At 38.4% G+C, this 16,248-nt stretch overlaps 3 protein-coding genes across 6 annotated transcripts; 1 reads left to right on the forward strand and 2 right to left on the reverse strand.

Annotated features, from left to right (window-relative positions):
* Nucleotides 1–168: 168 nt before the first annotated feature.
* On the reverse strand, nt 169–1,461 carry LOC103970901 (tryptamine hydroxycinnamoyltransferase 2-like). Its single transcript, XM_065131535.1, has one exon. The coding sequence runs from the start codon at nt 1,459–1,461 to the stop codon at nt 169–171; it is 1,293 nt and encodes a 430-aa protein (XP_064987607.1).
* A 964-nt stretch (nt 1,462–2,425) lies between these two features.
* Nucleotides 2,426–6,316, reverse strand: LOC135581938 (chaperone protein dnaJ 49-like). Of its 2 annotated transcripts, XM_065133031.1 has the most exons (3): nt 6,021–6,315; nt 4,800–5,911; nt 2,426–2,799 (listed from the first exon to the last, which is right to left on the reverse strand). In XM_065133031.1, the coding sequence occupies exon 2, from the start codon at nt 5,886–5,888 to the stop codon at nt 4,812–4,814; it is 1,077 nt and encodes a 358-aa protein (XP_064989103.1). In that variant the 5' UTR covers nt 5,889–5,911; nt 6,021–6,315; the 3' UTR covers nt 2,426–2,799; nt 4,800–4,811. The 2 variants fall into 2 exon arrangements, with proteins under 2 accessions (XP_064989103.1, XP_064989104.1); XM_065133032.1 differs by having other exon boundaries at nt 2,426–2,838; nt 4,800–6,316.
* Nucleotides 6,317–10,413: 4,097 nt separating this feature from the next.
* On the forward strand, nt 10,414–16,232 carry LOC135627796 (phytochrome A-associated F-box protein-like). Of its 3 annotated transcripts, none has more exons than XM_065134110.1 (3): nt 10,414–11,524; nt 12,071–12,147; nt 16,214–16,232. In XM_065134110.1, exon 1 carries the CDS (start codon nt 10,487–10,489, stop codon nt 11,498–11,500), a length of 1,014 nt encoding a protein of 337 aa, XP_064990182.1. In that variant the 5' UTR covers nt 10,414–10,486; the 3' UTR covers nt 11,501–11,524; nt 12,071–12,147; nt 16,214–16,232. The 3 variants fall into 3 exon arrangements, with proteins under 3 accessions (XP_064990182.1, XP_064990181.1, XP_064990180.1); XM_065134109.1 differs by lacking the exon at nt 16,214–16,232 and adding an exon at nt 12,358–12,594; XM_065134108.1 differs by lacking the exon at nt 16,214–16,232 and adding an exon at nt 12,372–12,594.
* Nucleotides 16,233–16,248: the final 16 nt, after the last annotated feature.

The following is a 16,248-nucleotide window of genomic DNA, read 5'->3' on the forward strand; positions in this document are numbered from 1 at the left end:
ACAGCAAAAAAGACAGAATTATTAGGGTTTGGCTCAACCACATACGTAGGTAACGCGAGGTAGATGATTCACTTATTACAGTCATTCAACTCATCATACGACGATAACCCCTGCAACAAAACCTCCATCATCGCTAGGCATGCAGGCAAACCTCGGGCTTTAGCGGCGTCACATTAAGCAGTGAGAGATCTGCCTCAGCTTCTCAGCATGCTCTTCAAACAACGCGACAACAACATTTAAACCCCCATCCTGCTCCAAACCCGGGACGAAGATGACCAAACCCTCGAAAGGCACCCAAGTCGGAAGGAAAGCACACAACTTCCCTCCGCCACCGAAGTCCACCTCCTGGAAACGAAACCTTAGCCAGCTATCCACCTCCAGGTTGGGCGATAACACGTCTCCATCTGTATCATAAACGGGCACGAGGTCATCCTCTCCGTGCATCGCCCCGAAATCTATAATCGACTGGAAATAGCTCTCGTCGATCCTGCGAATGGCGTCATGGATGATCTTGGCAGCCCGCTCTACGCCTCCCTGGAGGAGTAGCTTCACGTTCGACTCGGGATACGCGTTCAAGACCAGATTGCCAACAAACTCATTTGGAACCGGAGGTCTCATTCGTGGTCGGCCGTTCACCGTAACACGGATCATGGTATGCCTCCGGTCATCGAGGCCACGAGCCATGGTTATCTTCCTCCAAAGGTGGGCTAACACAGTCTCAAAGGTCGTGTACTTCCCTTTCGTCTCGGGCTTCAGCTTAGTGGTTATGAACTCGGATGAGTAGCGCAGCAATATGTTTGTGATTTTGCTGGGATCCTCGTCCTGATGATTCGAAGTTGAACCATTACGATAAGGTGGAACGCGCACGAACTCGAGATCCCAGTGCTGGAACTCGCACTTCGGTGGGGATCGCGGCTTGATCCACGATTGATCGTACACAGGAAGTGAGGTGACGGGCGTGCCACGTATCGTCTCTCCCCATGCAACGAAGAAGGTGCTCATGGACTGGCCATCGGCCACCCTGTGGTGAGTGATCGTGGCCACCACGAGGCCGCCGCACTTGAACCGGTTGAGTTGGACTTGGAACAAGTGGTGGGTTTCTTCCGTCGGAGGGTGCAGCAGATGGAAGTTCGCCGAGGGTTCGAGCGGCAGGAAGTCCGACAAGTCCGCGTCCACCGTTGCTTCCACCACCAGTGCGCCCCCGCCTTTGCCTCCGACTACAAGGCAGGGGCGACGTCGGAGGTGGCTGTAATCGAGCTGAGACGTGAGTAAGGGGAAGTGCACCAATGTCTTCGACAAGCCCTCGATGATCTCGGTGTTGGAGGGGGTCGGCGCGGTGAAGGCGAAGAGCACCGCGATGTTGATGTTGGAGGCGAAGAGATCGAATATGGTGAGTGGAACTTCCTTGAGGGGATGGGCATGAGGAGCTAAGATGGTGGATCTTTGAACTTGGACCTCCATATGGTTTCACTGCTCCTGAGCTTGCTGTAGAGAGTCTGTAATACTTGTATTGAGAAGGTTGATGCGTGCGAGTGACACGATGAGTCATGAAACAGTCCAAGAGGATGCAGTAGGTTTGCTTTGGAAGTGTATCCTCTTCTCGAATTTACAACAATGAGGAGTGGCTGCATGGGCGGTTGGGCTCGATGTGTTTCGTCTGAAAGGAGACACCTGGATTTGTGGATTGACGATTGACATTTCTGAGGAAGAGATGTTTCAATACCTGTTTGGAGGTTTCCTAGTCAGCAATGGACGAGGGTGATGGGGGATGACGTTGTGCAAACGAAAGAGGACGAAGCTTGCGGTTACACGTCGGCGATTTTACTTATTTTGGCTGTTGACTTGTTACGACATTTCAAGACGCTTCTTGTCAACCCTGGCGACTTGCCGGTGACGCGATCTCTAATCTGCGCCGTAGATTTTTGGTGCCTGTCGATGAGGAGGGAACGTCGAGTTCAATTATTGATGTCAGCACGGCGTCATGGCTGCAACTCTCCGGTATAATGAAGAACTGATCCTCGACAGAGGGAGAAAATGATGAATTGATGCATATGATCCAGGTTAGTAGACAATAGTAGATGTTTTGGAGGGAAAATGAATGCCAAATTGTGCATAAGAAAAGTTTCATACCTTTTGATATATTATGCAAAAACAGCTTTCAGAAATTAATCAATGACGGTGTAAGCAGACAATCCGGATGTCAATTGATCATCAGCACTTCCAGAAAATTACAAATTATGAGCTGGAAATTTAACGGGATCCCATCAGTATCCAGATTGACGACCACACGATCACATAGTGGGTTGAATCAATTGAACTATAGTATTTACCTGCAGAAAAAGATGGTAAAACCCATAACAAAGCACTAGACAAAGATAAATTGCAGCGAGTTATCAGGTACTTTAAACAAGAAATGATGCTCAAATTGCAAGCAACCGATCATCAAATTGATCACTAGCTGAAGCCTGCCGGTTGACATTCTCCTTGTAACATTACTTCTTTGCAGAGATAAAATCGTAAGGCACACAATTCGAAATTATCAAAGACAAGGATCATCTATAGTTATAGGTAACTTGTCACACGGAGTATCCTTTTCCCTGATTTGCTTGCTTTCAATGCCAGTCTTACAAATATAGGTCTATCAACCACCAGACCTATCAGCACCAAGTCATGTTCCTTCGTGAATGATCAACCTATCTCTCTCTTATATTGTGCAAGTAACATCCTCTTTGATTTATATGGCAACTCAGATTGTTAATAGAATTCTTCATTACCAACTTGAAGAAACCTCCATGAACCCTGCAGAGTCACCAAGAAGCCGCTTAGATGATTTATGTCCTGATTAAGGGGAAAAAAACATTTGAGATGTTCAAATGGATTGAAAATAAAGACAAAGCAAACTGTCTAAGTATGCATTTAAAAGCTTAATATGTCATGCTGATAACAGCATCCTGTATCAAAAACTTTATATTTCATGCTGATAGCAACACTTCAGCTGCTTCAAGCATTTACAGGCAACATATGAAAATGAACATTCGATGAAATGGGATCAGTAACCCAAGATAGCATTAGATAAATCTCTTATGTATGAGCATGCATTAAAAAGCAAGATATATCATGTGCATGGGAGCATGGAACAATATGTTTTGCCTTTTGAGAACTTAAACGCATCAATAAGAAAATAAATATGCATGACGAATCAGAACACACTACTTCAGCATGTTCTTCTAACTTCCACCAGCCAACATCAGTAGCAGATTAATGTTCCTAGAAATTCCATAAGATACACTGGAATTATGAAACAAAATTGTGCTCCCAATGAGAAGGTTTAAGACAAAAGCATTTCAATTGGTTTCCAATTATTCCTTCCCTTTTATTATACTATATACAATGATCTTCATGGACAACCAGAGCCAACAGTAGAATATATAAAATATTTATGACATTACTGGTTTATTCTAGCAACAGGTAGAACATGGCACTGCTTTCTATAAAAAATTTGAGTGTTACTACCATTCCTGGGAGTTTTGAACATTTGAGGGTGATGTATCGAAAAAGAACTTTTTAGTTCCTGTTGAAGCATGAAATCCAGATACAATTCCTAAAGCAAGTTTATAACATCAGCCGTATTAGAAAAGCTACAAATACCTAGGATTTAGTTTTCTGCATCTGTGCCTCAATTTGCTTCATTCTCACTCTACTTTTATTTGATAAAGAAAATCAGTTAACAGTTTTTACGGTGTTCTTTGTGAACAAGAAATAACATGGGACGAGAAAGACAATGTTGCCTTGACTCTCTTCATGGGAACAATCTTGAGAACATACAACATCCCCTTCAGATTGGAAACTAAAGCTTCTTGTGGCTTATGGGCTAAACTGTACAGTCGAACTTGTACAGAAGACTTAACAAAAACTCTCTACCATTAGCTTCTCAAAAAATAAATATACAATGGATAGAATTTGTAGGGTCAACAAGATTCATCTCCAATATATATCTTTCACTTTATATTTGTTTGTTCACCTAGATTTCACAACAATACAAGTATCCCTAAAAGTAGATGCTACTCCTGTCCAAAAGGGTAATGTAAGATCAATATAATTCTCATGGTTTTATGGAATCCTAAAATGAAAAATAATAGTGATCACATGTTGTCTAGTGAAATTCAAGAAAATAGAGGTATCAAAAGTCAAAAATTCATATGGATGGAATTAAATCAAAGATCAAAGCAGTTCTTATTAGTCAAGAGGAATATCTTCTATAAATAGCACCACGACATGCTAGATGTTTTCTTAAATACCACTAACCATTAATGTTTCCCTATATACAAGGATACAGCACAAACCCATCAGCATTTCTAACTTTCTTCACAAATACAGAAGTGAGCATTTCAACTGTTGTAAGCTTATATGTGTACTACATAGACTGGTGGAATGCAGAATATCTCTAAGGACTTATTTATAATTGTTTTCATCCTTCTCTTTACCTTGTGTTTTGAAAGATCAAAATCAAGATTTAGTGCGTCAATACTACCACATGAAGAGTTGAGTCAGTGCCCAACTATCAAATCAGGGAATAAATTCGAGATCTCTATCCTTAGCTTAAGCAGTGGAGACCACAAATACACTCTTGAGTTGACTTTGAAATCTCATTGACAATTGTCCATAAGATGGTGCTAAGAAAAAACATGCATATACATTTGCACAATTAGTGTTTCCACATGATTTGTGTTTACCAAGATTAAATAGTTTCCAACTGACAGAAAATATGAAGAAGAGAGAAAATGAAGAAAGCAATTTACCTCACTAGACCATCAAGCAACTTGAAGATTCCGAAGTTTATCACAGTATGGTGTGGGATAACTCCTGGACCACTGACGTCTTTGCAGTTCAATACGACAATATCGGTTGAGTATGCTTCTATAGTCTCTAAAAACATTGTATTCAAGAGTCTCTCTTGAAGAACTTCCTAGAGGAAACTCTCGTTCAAAATCTGCTGACTTAACAAAGTACTGTACTCCATCTTTTGCAGTAACCTTAGGAATCTCGTATACACGAGTCTTCTGCAAAGAATAATGTGGCTCCGGGAAAGGGAAATACAAAAACAGGAAAAAAAGCAAGATTGGCAATATCTGAAACAAGGCTATGAAACTAAACCCTCCACCTCCTCCTTGAACATTATGTTCCCTGAAATGCTGGCCCATTCCTCTTGCCCTGTAAGCTCGTTGGGTGCGAAACGCATTGCCTTGAGTACCAAAGAAGAAAGACCTAAAGATTTCATCCGGGTCGAAATCCTCATCCAAGAAGTCATTCTTTGTGGTTCTCCTCCTCCTTCGCCTCCTCATGTTAACGTTTTGCAGGTTGTACTCGGAATCTTCGGCCACACCAATCTGATCATAATTTCGCCTTAATTGCTCATCACTCAGACACTTGAACGCCTTGCAAACGGACTTGAAGGCCTCCTCCGCTCCCGGTGCCTTGTTCTTGTCAGGATGCACCTTAAGCGACAACTTCCTATAAGCCTTCCTGACATCCTCGACCGAGCAATTCTTCTCGACCCCGAGAACGGCATAGTAATCCTTGGTCATTTTGATCTGACGAATCAGCCTAACATGATCTTCCGTGTAGTCATGTCCTTCGCCTGCAGTCTCCGCCGCCTTGGAGCACGATGGCTCTTCGCGAACTCGATCTGCTGCTACCTCTTCCTTGCGGTTCACAGCATCGGAACCATCTAACTTCTCGCAAGCAACAAGCAAACCATCCAGAGGAAGAGAATGATCCAATCTTCGCGCGATTCTGATGAGTTTTAGAGCCCGCTGCTTATCTCCGGATGCTAAAGCGGACTTAGCTATCTTGACGCATCTTGCAGCTTCATCCTTGTTGCCATCCATAGTTCATCAAATCCCTCCGTATTCTACAATCAAATATTCAAAGAACAAAAATCCCCAAATCTGAATTGCTATCAGAATCTCCACTCACAAATTCATAAGGGCCTCACGAAACAAAGTAATGAACATACATACATCCCAAAATCCCCGAATCGAGGGCTCGGATCAAGAACAAAGGAGATCAAAATCAAACAAATAACCTCAAGAATTGAGTTCGTCGCAATGATATAGGATAGGGGATTGGAGAACCTCGGAATCCAATCCAATACAGGATGAATGGATCGGCCGCACAAAGCCCTAGAAAGAAATCGATCCCCCGGCAGATCGGGAGTCCGTTTGGGATGACTAACCGGAGTGATGAAGTTTAGCACGAGAGAGGGGCGGGTGAGGTTTCCACACACGGCTTTGTGTAAGGGGCGTGTGGAAAGGGCCTCATCATTTGCCACGTAAGGATGGTCTTATATATGAACCGTAGAAACCCGTCTCTAGCGAGAATGCTCCCCGCACTCGAGGCACCGGAGCTTCGGGACAGGCACGCAGTCATATGATTAATATCGAAATTGACATCAGACCTAGATCGGTTTGCGTTGACGCGAATCGGCGGCCTGCGCCGCCTTTGATGAATTTCGAGATTCGTGACAGGTCATGATGGATGGCGTTGATGCGATGAGGATATGATTTGCGGGCTGCGCATCCTGTGATAAATATCGATATTCACGTCAGGCCTTGATGGACGGCGATGATGCGGCATGGGTATGATCTGATCGTTGCACGTCCTATGATTGGGATTTGCGTCAGCCCTCGACGGCATCATATGACTAATATCGAGATTCGCTTTAGGCCTTGATGGATGGTGTTGATGCGGCGTGGATATGATCTGCGGGCTGTGCATCCTATGACAAACATCGAGATTCGCATCATCCTTGATGGATGGCGTTGATGCAGTGCGGTTATAATCTGCAGAAGGGATCAAGACTAAAATTAGTTTATAAGAATATGATGAGTATATTATTATCAATTTTAGCTTAATTATCTTAATCATTAGTTTAGGTTAAATAAAATTAATGTGTTAATTAGTCTATCTTGGGTCGTAAGCTAATTTAGTATTTGATCATAGTGAAAAGGTGTAAGTAGAAAATAATTTCATCTATGTTATATTGGGTCTCGACGAGATTATTGAGCTCTTGAATAGAAAAAAATATAATATTTTGATTAGTTTTATATTAGAAGTGCATAAGACTAAAATTAATTTATAAGAGTTTGATAAGTATATTAATCATAGCGACAAAAGGTTAACATTTTTAGGTGATTAACTACGAAAGTGATTATGGGTAAAATCATTATTTAAAAAATAAAAAAATTTGAAAATTTTGAAAATTGAGTTGATCTATGAAATTTTTTCATAATTAACAATTTTTTAGAATCCACCTCAAATTTTATAAATTTTATAAAAAAAATCTTACAATTGAATAATATCTCCTTATTTATCATTATTCTTTCATAATTAATGAACCCAAAGAGATAAGTCTAGATACTAAGTGACGAAAGAAATTTCCCATCGTTTATATTGAAATGTATTAAAGTTATTTTTTTATTCCCATCCAAAATCACGTATATTATTGTATAAATCATTTTATAAAACCTCAATACATATAATAAATTCGATAACTAAGGTTGGTATAAGTTTGAACTAATTAAATCTCAGTTATACTATTTTTATTTAGTAACAAAAAAAAAAACACTATCACTAGATAATGTCTCATTTTTTTTATCATAATAACTTAACACAAATATTTAAAAAAATAAAATACGTAAACCAAAATATAAAGTGACATGTCATCTTTTATTTTGGCATATACTAAAATAATTTTAATTTCGATACAAAATCATCCTTAAACTTTCAAGTAATCATTTTATAGAACATCAAAATGTACAATAAAATTGATAATTAAGGTCGTTAGGGGTTGAACAAACTTATCAAATGATTATAGTGTTTTTTAATGTAATTTTTTACATATGATATGATTTTTCGCTATACATCAAATTTATTGCGATTATATAGGAATCATTATTAAAATAGAAAAGGGAAAGTTGCAACAAATGAAGTATAGAACAATAAACTACCAAAAAAATATTATGGATTCTCTTCCCTTTGAATCTAGAAAGATTACTACACAAGTGATAAAGTGAGTCTCGATTAGTTTCCTATGCTTTTGTGCTTCGAAGAGCTGAGCTTTATTTATTTATTTATTTATTTTTTGAATATAGAGCATTAATTTTATTACACAACCGAGATAATTTTTTTTTCTCTCCGAAAAAAAAAGACTAAAAAGAAGGAAAATTCATAAAGCAAAGGAAGAAAAAGAAGAATAGTATATCACAGCAAGCGAAATGTCAACAAACTCCAATGCCTTCATTTCTTTGTTTTCCCTGTGCAGTGAAATGCTTTTGTTTTGGGCTCCGGCGAGGTCTCGCCAACGTAGAGGTTTGCACTGAACTACACTGCAATCCTCGAACGAGATAGAAGAACCCCTGAAGTTGGAGTCTCGATTCACTTTCGTTTACGTTGGCTCGTGTTATGCACGCTCTCCTCCATTCTCTCCTCCACTATACCACCACTTGTTATCCTGCACAACCTTATCAGTTCTGTCATCTCGGAGATGGCGGACGCACAGGTGGTTTTCTCGAAACCATGAGCACTCACTCTCGCTCTCTTTCTCCCATCGCATTCCGCGGTATGCTCACAGCGTCTACCACACGTTCCCCCGGATGCTCTCCGCCACCCTTTTGCAAGTGGTCCAACGAACAACATGATGCATGAGTCGAGAGAGAGAGAGAGATAAGATAGAGAGGTGTCTTCCATCTCCGTTCTGTCCCGCGAAGACTGTGGGCGGCTCTCAGCCGCAGGTTCTGCTCCTCCGTTGTCTTGTCCCGTAGCTTGTATTATTGGAGGCATGTATTCTATCCTTAGTGGGAATCTGTTTGTATACTACTTACTACGTTGAGGTTTGTCCCGAGGCTGGTGAAAGGAAAGAGAGACTCTGTCATCTCTGTTCTATGCTTTCATGAACACTGACACATTCCTCTTTATGTTCATGGCAGATTTTTCTGTGCCGCCACTGTCGATTGTGCAAATCTTTCAAATCCTTATCGGTCGATTGTCCCAGAAAATATTTCTTTTAGATTTTTTGTCGAGTGACATCTCTTTCAAAATTTTAAACAGTGATTTTTAATTTAAAATTCCAAAAAATACCTTAAACAATTATTATGCATTTTTAATCTAAATTTTATTTTTTTACCATAATTATATATATATATATTTAAAAATATTATATAGTATTTTTGAAACAACACTACATAGTATTTTTATTTTAAAAAAAATATATACTATTTTTAAAACAAAAACGTGTTTTGTGTGGATAAAAACCAAACCGTAAAAATAATAGTTTTTTTGAAATATATTTTTGGAAGATTAAAAATAGAGGATCACTGTTTGATAATTTTGAAAAGATGATATTTTTTTCGAGCAATTGCTCATATTTATTTATCTACTAAATATATATAATACAAATATTATATATTTAGTAATATTATCATGTATTAGATTGTTTCGAATAATTTAATTTTCTATATATTAAATCTTAAGATGATATCAAAATATGTCATGAGTCTAAAGTCTATCCTTTTTTTTAATGTTTAATTAATAATATTTAACAAATAAAGATTTGACAGATCATTATAAGATGCTAATTAACTCAGTTAAATTTAACAGATCATTATCTAAGGTTCTTGTCTGGATTTTCCCACTTACCTTTGTAAAGAATTATCCATGAAGTATGGATTATTTATTTAGTCTAATCTTTTTTTTATCACCAATAATTTATGTTCTAATTGGCTTAAAAAAAAAAAAAAGTAAAATCGAACCGTCCGTCCATCTTTTCTATATTTTTAATATCAAATTAAACCAACAAAATTTAGTAAATATATTTGTTAGAGATTAAGGCTCTGCCTACACCTATCTTTTTTTTTTTGTTTTTTTTGCTTCCAATGGTAATTGTTTTTTATGTTTTAAAATATATTAGATAACATTATATCTTTTGATTATTTTATATTATAAGTTATAAATGCAATTTTTTTGTTTTTTTTATTTTTTCTATCAAATTGCTAACAATATGGATAAAGGAAAAAGAAATTCTAAAACATACAATTTAGAGTGGAACACAACAGTCATTCATGTGTTCACAATTGTTTATTTTTATCACTTTTTTCCCATTGCCTTTTTTCTATGTAATCTCAAAACGCAAACAAAGAAGTATTACTCCCCCCTTAAAAATAATTGAAAATATATAAAAATAAAAAAAGGAAAAAAATCTAAGAAAAACAATATAGAAAAAAAGAGAAAATAAAGAAAAATCGAATAAGAATAATGAAGAGAAAAATAGAAAATAAATAGGACTCTTTTCATTATCCAACTATTCCTTAAAAATAATATAAAAAAGAAATACACAATATATATTGAGCTCATCTCTTGGTTCCCTCCTCCTCCCCTCAATTTTGCTGTCATCCCTTGTTCCCAAAAAGATCTCATTTTTATCGCTCCGATGACGTTACCCTCCTCGTCCGCCTCCTCCACCGCGGCCACCCCAACCACCGACTCAGGCGGAGCCTCTTCCCCTTTCGCGCTCCTCTCCGACGACATCGTCCTCAACATCCTCGCCAAGCTCGAGGTCGATCCCCGCGACTGGGCCCGCCTCGCCTGCGTCTCTGCCCGCCTCTCCTACCTCGTTCGCAACGTCTGCTACCGCTCCCGCTGCTCCCGTTCTCTCCCCTCCGATCTCCTCCCCTCCGCCGCTTGGCCGTCCCTGCACAAGATCTCCGTCTGCTGTCCCGGTCTCCTCCGCGCCGGCATCCTCCTCGAGCACTCTGACTTCGGCCTCGAGCGTGACATCGGACCCCATATCTTCGTCCCCCCCCTCTCCTCCTCATCCTCCTCCTCCTCGTCTTCCACCTCCAGCGATCCCCCAAACCCCCTCCCTCTGATCCCTTCCGAGGCCGCCGATTCTTGTTGGTCCCTCTTTGATGACCTCTACTTCGACACCGTCTACGATCATTCCGAGTCCCAAGATGCCACCTTGACGCCGATCGATCCGTCTCCGGGTGAACCTCCCGTCAGAGTCGGCTCGGTTGCTCCCAAGAAGAGGAAGAAGCAGAGGGTTGGGCCGGTAGGCTCCCATTTGGCTTCTGGGCCTTGGTCTCTTAGCCGTGAGCAGGGGAACAAGCTGCTCGCCAGCCGTTTTAGGGGTGATTGTCTCTACATATGTGACTGGCCTGGATGCATTCACGCGGAGGAGAAGCGGAAATACATGCTATTTAGAGGGGTTTTCAAGAACTTTAAGCGATCAAGAGTGTGGAAGACGATAAGCGACTCGAACAGGGGCAAGATTGCGTTGGACTGTGCATTCTGTGCTTGCAGGGAGACCTGGGATCTTCACTCCGCATTTTGCTTGAGGAGGGTCTTTGGGTTTCATGATGACGGGGAGCCAGTTGTCCGGGCATATGTTTGCGAGAATGGGCATGTCTCAGGGGCATGGACTGAGAGGCCATTGTATGCTTAAAGATGGAATTCTTTTGAGTTCAAAGTGCGTGTTTTGGCTGGTCGATTTGGTTTTCAAGGAGTTTTATATTGTTTATCTAAGATTCTGCTAGTACTGATGGTGTTGGGATTTGGTATTATTATGTCAATTTGACTGAAAGTGGATAACTTCCCCTGGTTTCTTTGAAAGTTCGGATGTTTAAGCTCCAATAATTGTTTCATTTCTGGATAATGCTTGGTATTTTAATTTGTCATTGGACGAAGAAGGACCTTTTATTGCTTTGTTAGTTAGTGCCAAGAAGTATGTTTGTTGTGACGACAATAATCCATAAACATCGCCATGCAACAACCTGTGAAGTTATGGCCATTTTACTGTCACCTAATTTCTTATTGCTTTGGTTGTCATTATTTGAATGTATTTAGTAAGGTGTAGTTTGAGGGGATATTCCATCATACGGCTGCATCTTTCTGTATCTTATGTATGATCTTTTTCTGGTTCCTAGTCTCCTACATTCATCAACTTATGTATCTTTATTTTATGGTAGGAGGCAATTTTTAAACCTATAAAGTTCATTTATGCTCATTCTTGCAGAACGGAATCTTGCTATGGGATAACAGAGGCAGTACCGATACAGTAAAATATGCTAGGTTTGGAGGAACATGTGCTAGGTAAGCATCCCTTTGCAACATTCTTTGTACTGAAGGAACTTTTTTACTGCTGCTTAAAAACTAATCCAGAAGTTCGTTGTAGGAGCTGCAATTGCTTCACTTATTTGATAGCTGTACTTTACAAATTCAGCCGTGTTTTTCTGTTTTAACTATTCCATTTGAAAGTAATTTGTGTTCTCAATTTCAACAAATTATATTTCAACAAAGTAGTTTACAATGTGCAGGGATCATATTTCAACAAATTATCTGGATCCAAATTTTGATGGTTCTTAAAGACTTCCCACCCAGTTGTACTGCAAATCCAGTGTTCTATATTGCAGTTTCAATTAGGAGGGCTTCTGTATTTCGTTGATAGATTTTCTGGGGGAACACCTACATAGCAATTCTAACTCGAAACAATTTTGTTATGAACAGCATTCAATGTGACAAGTTCCACCCATGCATCTATGTTTGGCGTATTTTTTTTATTTTTCGCTATCCTTGTTTGCATCTTCCATCTTACCTTCGACAGTTCATTCTTTAATGGGAAATTTATCTCTGCTTTAGTGAAACTATTTTATTGAGGCTCAGGGAAATTCAGTGGTGTCAAAGTAGGATATCATGTTGCAGTTAAAGCGTTTGTAGGGTAAATGGTGATTTCTGCTTCAGATTCGAACAACAATAGAATGGCTACTGAATGACTAACATCTGGTTACAATCTGAGTTTAAGATTTTGTTATGGTGAAGAGTTGTCTTAATTATTATTATTGTGGAGATATGGAAAATTAGCTTAAATTGTTGGCCTATGGATCCGACAGAAGTTTTGTTGAAGATGGCATGTAGTTCTCTCTCTATTGTTTTAAATGAGAATCCAAGTTTGGAAGTGTATGTTAGAAATCTGGTAAGTTGCAGATCATTGTTAGAAAACTGGTTGCCTTTCTCATGTTTTTCTTCTTTCTTTCCATATTTTTCTGTATGTACTTTTACAGAAAAAAAATACTTTCTTTGTTTCTATTTAATTTTATCATGCTATTTTCATTCATGATAAATATCTAATTATTTGAATAGCATCTTTCCTAATGGCTTAACATTCTAGCTCATAGACCACAAAAGAACTTAATATATCTTAAGTTGTCTATCTCAGGGTAAGTTGGTGAACACTTAGCAATTCTAATGTTCCTCAGCTTTACAATTCTGCTTTTACTCCACAAAGAATATCTTCTTCAATCTACATTATAATTGACACCAATGTTACATCCTAGTAATGTTCAAAAGCTAATTTGGTTTGATTTGCTTCTGGGAAGAACAGAATTTAAAAAGAAATCCTCTAAAATACAGCAACGATAGGATAGCTGTTTTGTCAAGTGGATTTTTTTTTTAAATATTGGTGCCATGGTTTGGAGGGCCAAGTTATCAATTCGTTCCATGTGCCTAGTAACATAGCAAAAAGATTCCTTTTGAAGAGTATTGTGGCTGTAACGTCATCAAAATGTGCTAACAATGATGTCTTGATTTAAAACATAGAATTGCTGGACATCTGCTGGGTCACTAACCTCCATTTGTATAAGTTTTTCTCTACACATCACGGAGGATCTTCTTACCCTTCAGTTATTTTTCCCTTCAGTCTTCAAAATACAGTGTTGAGAAATCTCTATAAATAGCATCCCAATAAAGACTTGGTTTTTGATTCGTCTGAGATCAACCTGACACTTGAAAAGAAAAATCACTATTTTTATGAGGTTCAGAATTTAATGTACATTATGTGTGGAACATATGCATTTGCCTTTTCTTGTAGATAAATTAAAATGATGATTCCAGAGTTTATGCCAAGAAAAGGCATGGTTCTGTGAAGATATGGTGCTCTTTATGAGCGTTTATTGATATCACAGACTTCTACATAGATATTGTGCTCTTTATAGCTGTTTTTGGAGTTATACATCTTCAGGCAGGTTGATAGAATTGAAGTTTGACAGATTTAGGTAAATATGTAGGGAAATATAGTCACCTGCATCTTTAGCTGCAATGCGGAAACAAGTTCTCTACTTGTAGGGATAGGACTGCATATATCCAGATGTGCATTAACAGGAGCCTCATGTACTGGGTTCATCCTTCTACATCTTTAGCTGCCATGGTTGTTTGGAGGCTTGTGGTAGTGATAGATTGGGCAGACATTCAGTTATGCTTTTTGAGCAATGATGTTAGTAGCGGGAGAAATAGCAACAGTACTTTAAGAGGTTCGCTATCATGATAGATTAGATTAGGTAGATGATTTCTTTCTTATTCTACTTTATTTCTGTGTATTTGCTACTAATATTTCTTTCTTTAGATTAGGTAGATGATTTCTTTCTTTTCATTTTTGTGTATTTACTACTAATATTTTCCAGTTTCTCTTTAGTTCTGTTTATACATTCTTGGTAACAGTGACGATTGCAGTGCTAGTCCTGTTGTCTTTGGTATAGTATCTTGATTGTTTGGTGCTTAACTGGAAATTGGACTGTATTGTTTGTTCTATCTTCTTACTTTTGGGGAAAGCTTAAGTTTTGGATACCATGTTGTTTGTTCATACATAAGTTATGAGAGAGATTCTTCGGTTGCCGCTTGTTCAACTGTAGGAACTTTTTCTGCAAGATACAGTTAGTAATCCCAAGTTCAATTTGCTCCATCTTTATTAAGAAGGTGATATGAAATATGAAATACCAAAACTTCAACAGGTTTTGATTTATTTTTAATACTGCCTTTCCAGCATACCGTCTTCATTTGTAAAAGAAGTGAGAAAGATAAATGCTTCTTGAATTGCCTTGTCCAACACTAACCCTTTTCAAGTTGTGTAATTGAATCTCTTTTCATCTTTTACCTTCTTCCACCCATCTCATTTTGATCCTTGATAGACTTGTTCGACAACTATGTTAAGATCTAGTGTTCCTTTCTGCACCAGAGAATTCCTTGGCATTCTCAATGAACTGGCCCCCCGTGTAAATTTGTCTATTATACATATAAGGCAACACCAAAAAGTTTTCCTATGCTGAACTATTAATACTGGTGTTTCTGGTCTTAGTTTTCTTTGTATGTGTTCTTCTTGACATTATGCACCTGAGTTAGCTCAAGTTATCTACCATGTGCTCCCAAAAATATGTTTGTAGAAAAGTCCAACCAAATTAAAGTCGAATGAAGTGTCATGCTTAACTTGATGTTAAAATGCTGTGGTAGACTAATTGATGATTTTTATGACCACCATGGCAACTTTTCCAGTTCAAGTAGCCTTCCTGTTGTCAGTGCATGCATCACTTAATACAATTTCTGTGACTTCCATTGAGAATAAGATTTGTGGTATGCTCTTCATCCAATAAGTTAATCTACATTTTGGCTTCTTCTTCCTGTCTGACCGGTGCAACCAGGAAAGAGAAAACAACCATTGAAAGAGACTGTCATGTTTTGGCTGGCATGATCTTTCCCAGAAGTCTCCAATCCCAGTATTAAATCAACTGTAGATGCCACTCTCTCTCTTTGGCTGCTTCTTAATGCAATAGTAATAATTATGGTCATCATGACCATCAAATTAGGTCCTTTTTTAAAGTTATGTAGAGCTTTACTAGTGACTAATAACCATAGTGATATCAATTTTTTTTTGGAAAAGTTTGAATTGATTGAGGCACTGAAAAGTGCTAAAAAGAGCTTGTAACATATAATTCACAAACACAAACTGATATATTATTTTAGGTGTGTGTTAGTCTAATCGATAAAGATCTTGACAATTTATCATAAGACTCTACTCAAATCATATTTTTATTATTTATTTTTTAAAGAAAATAATACACAACTCTGTTCATGAATGTACTACTAACTATTCTCATAAAAAAATTAGATGCTCATGAGGAATTGTTTGTTTTGTTGTCTACTTCTTGATTGTGATGTAGCACTAACTATTACTAAAAATCAATAAACAATGAGGAATTCTATACTCAAAAAAAAAAAATGTAGCACTAAAATAGTATCCCTTCCATTTTTCACTTGGCCCACAAAATTCCACCTTTATCATCTTCATGAAGAGAATCTTTGTGCGCGCCATGCTCAAATAAAATACTTACAGGAGGCCCGCACTGCACGACTGCTAGCGCAGCTTTG

Source organism: Musa acuminata, chromosome BXJ2-11, assembly GCF_036884655.1.
Source record: "Musa acuminata AAA Group cultivar baxijiao chromosome BXJ2-11, Cavendish_Baxijiao_AAA, whole genome shotgun sequence".
NCBI classification, from domain to species: Eukaryota; Viridiplantae; Streptophyta; class Magnoliopsida; order Zingiberales; family Musaceae; genus Musa; species Musa acuminata.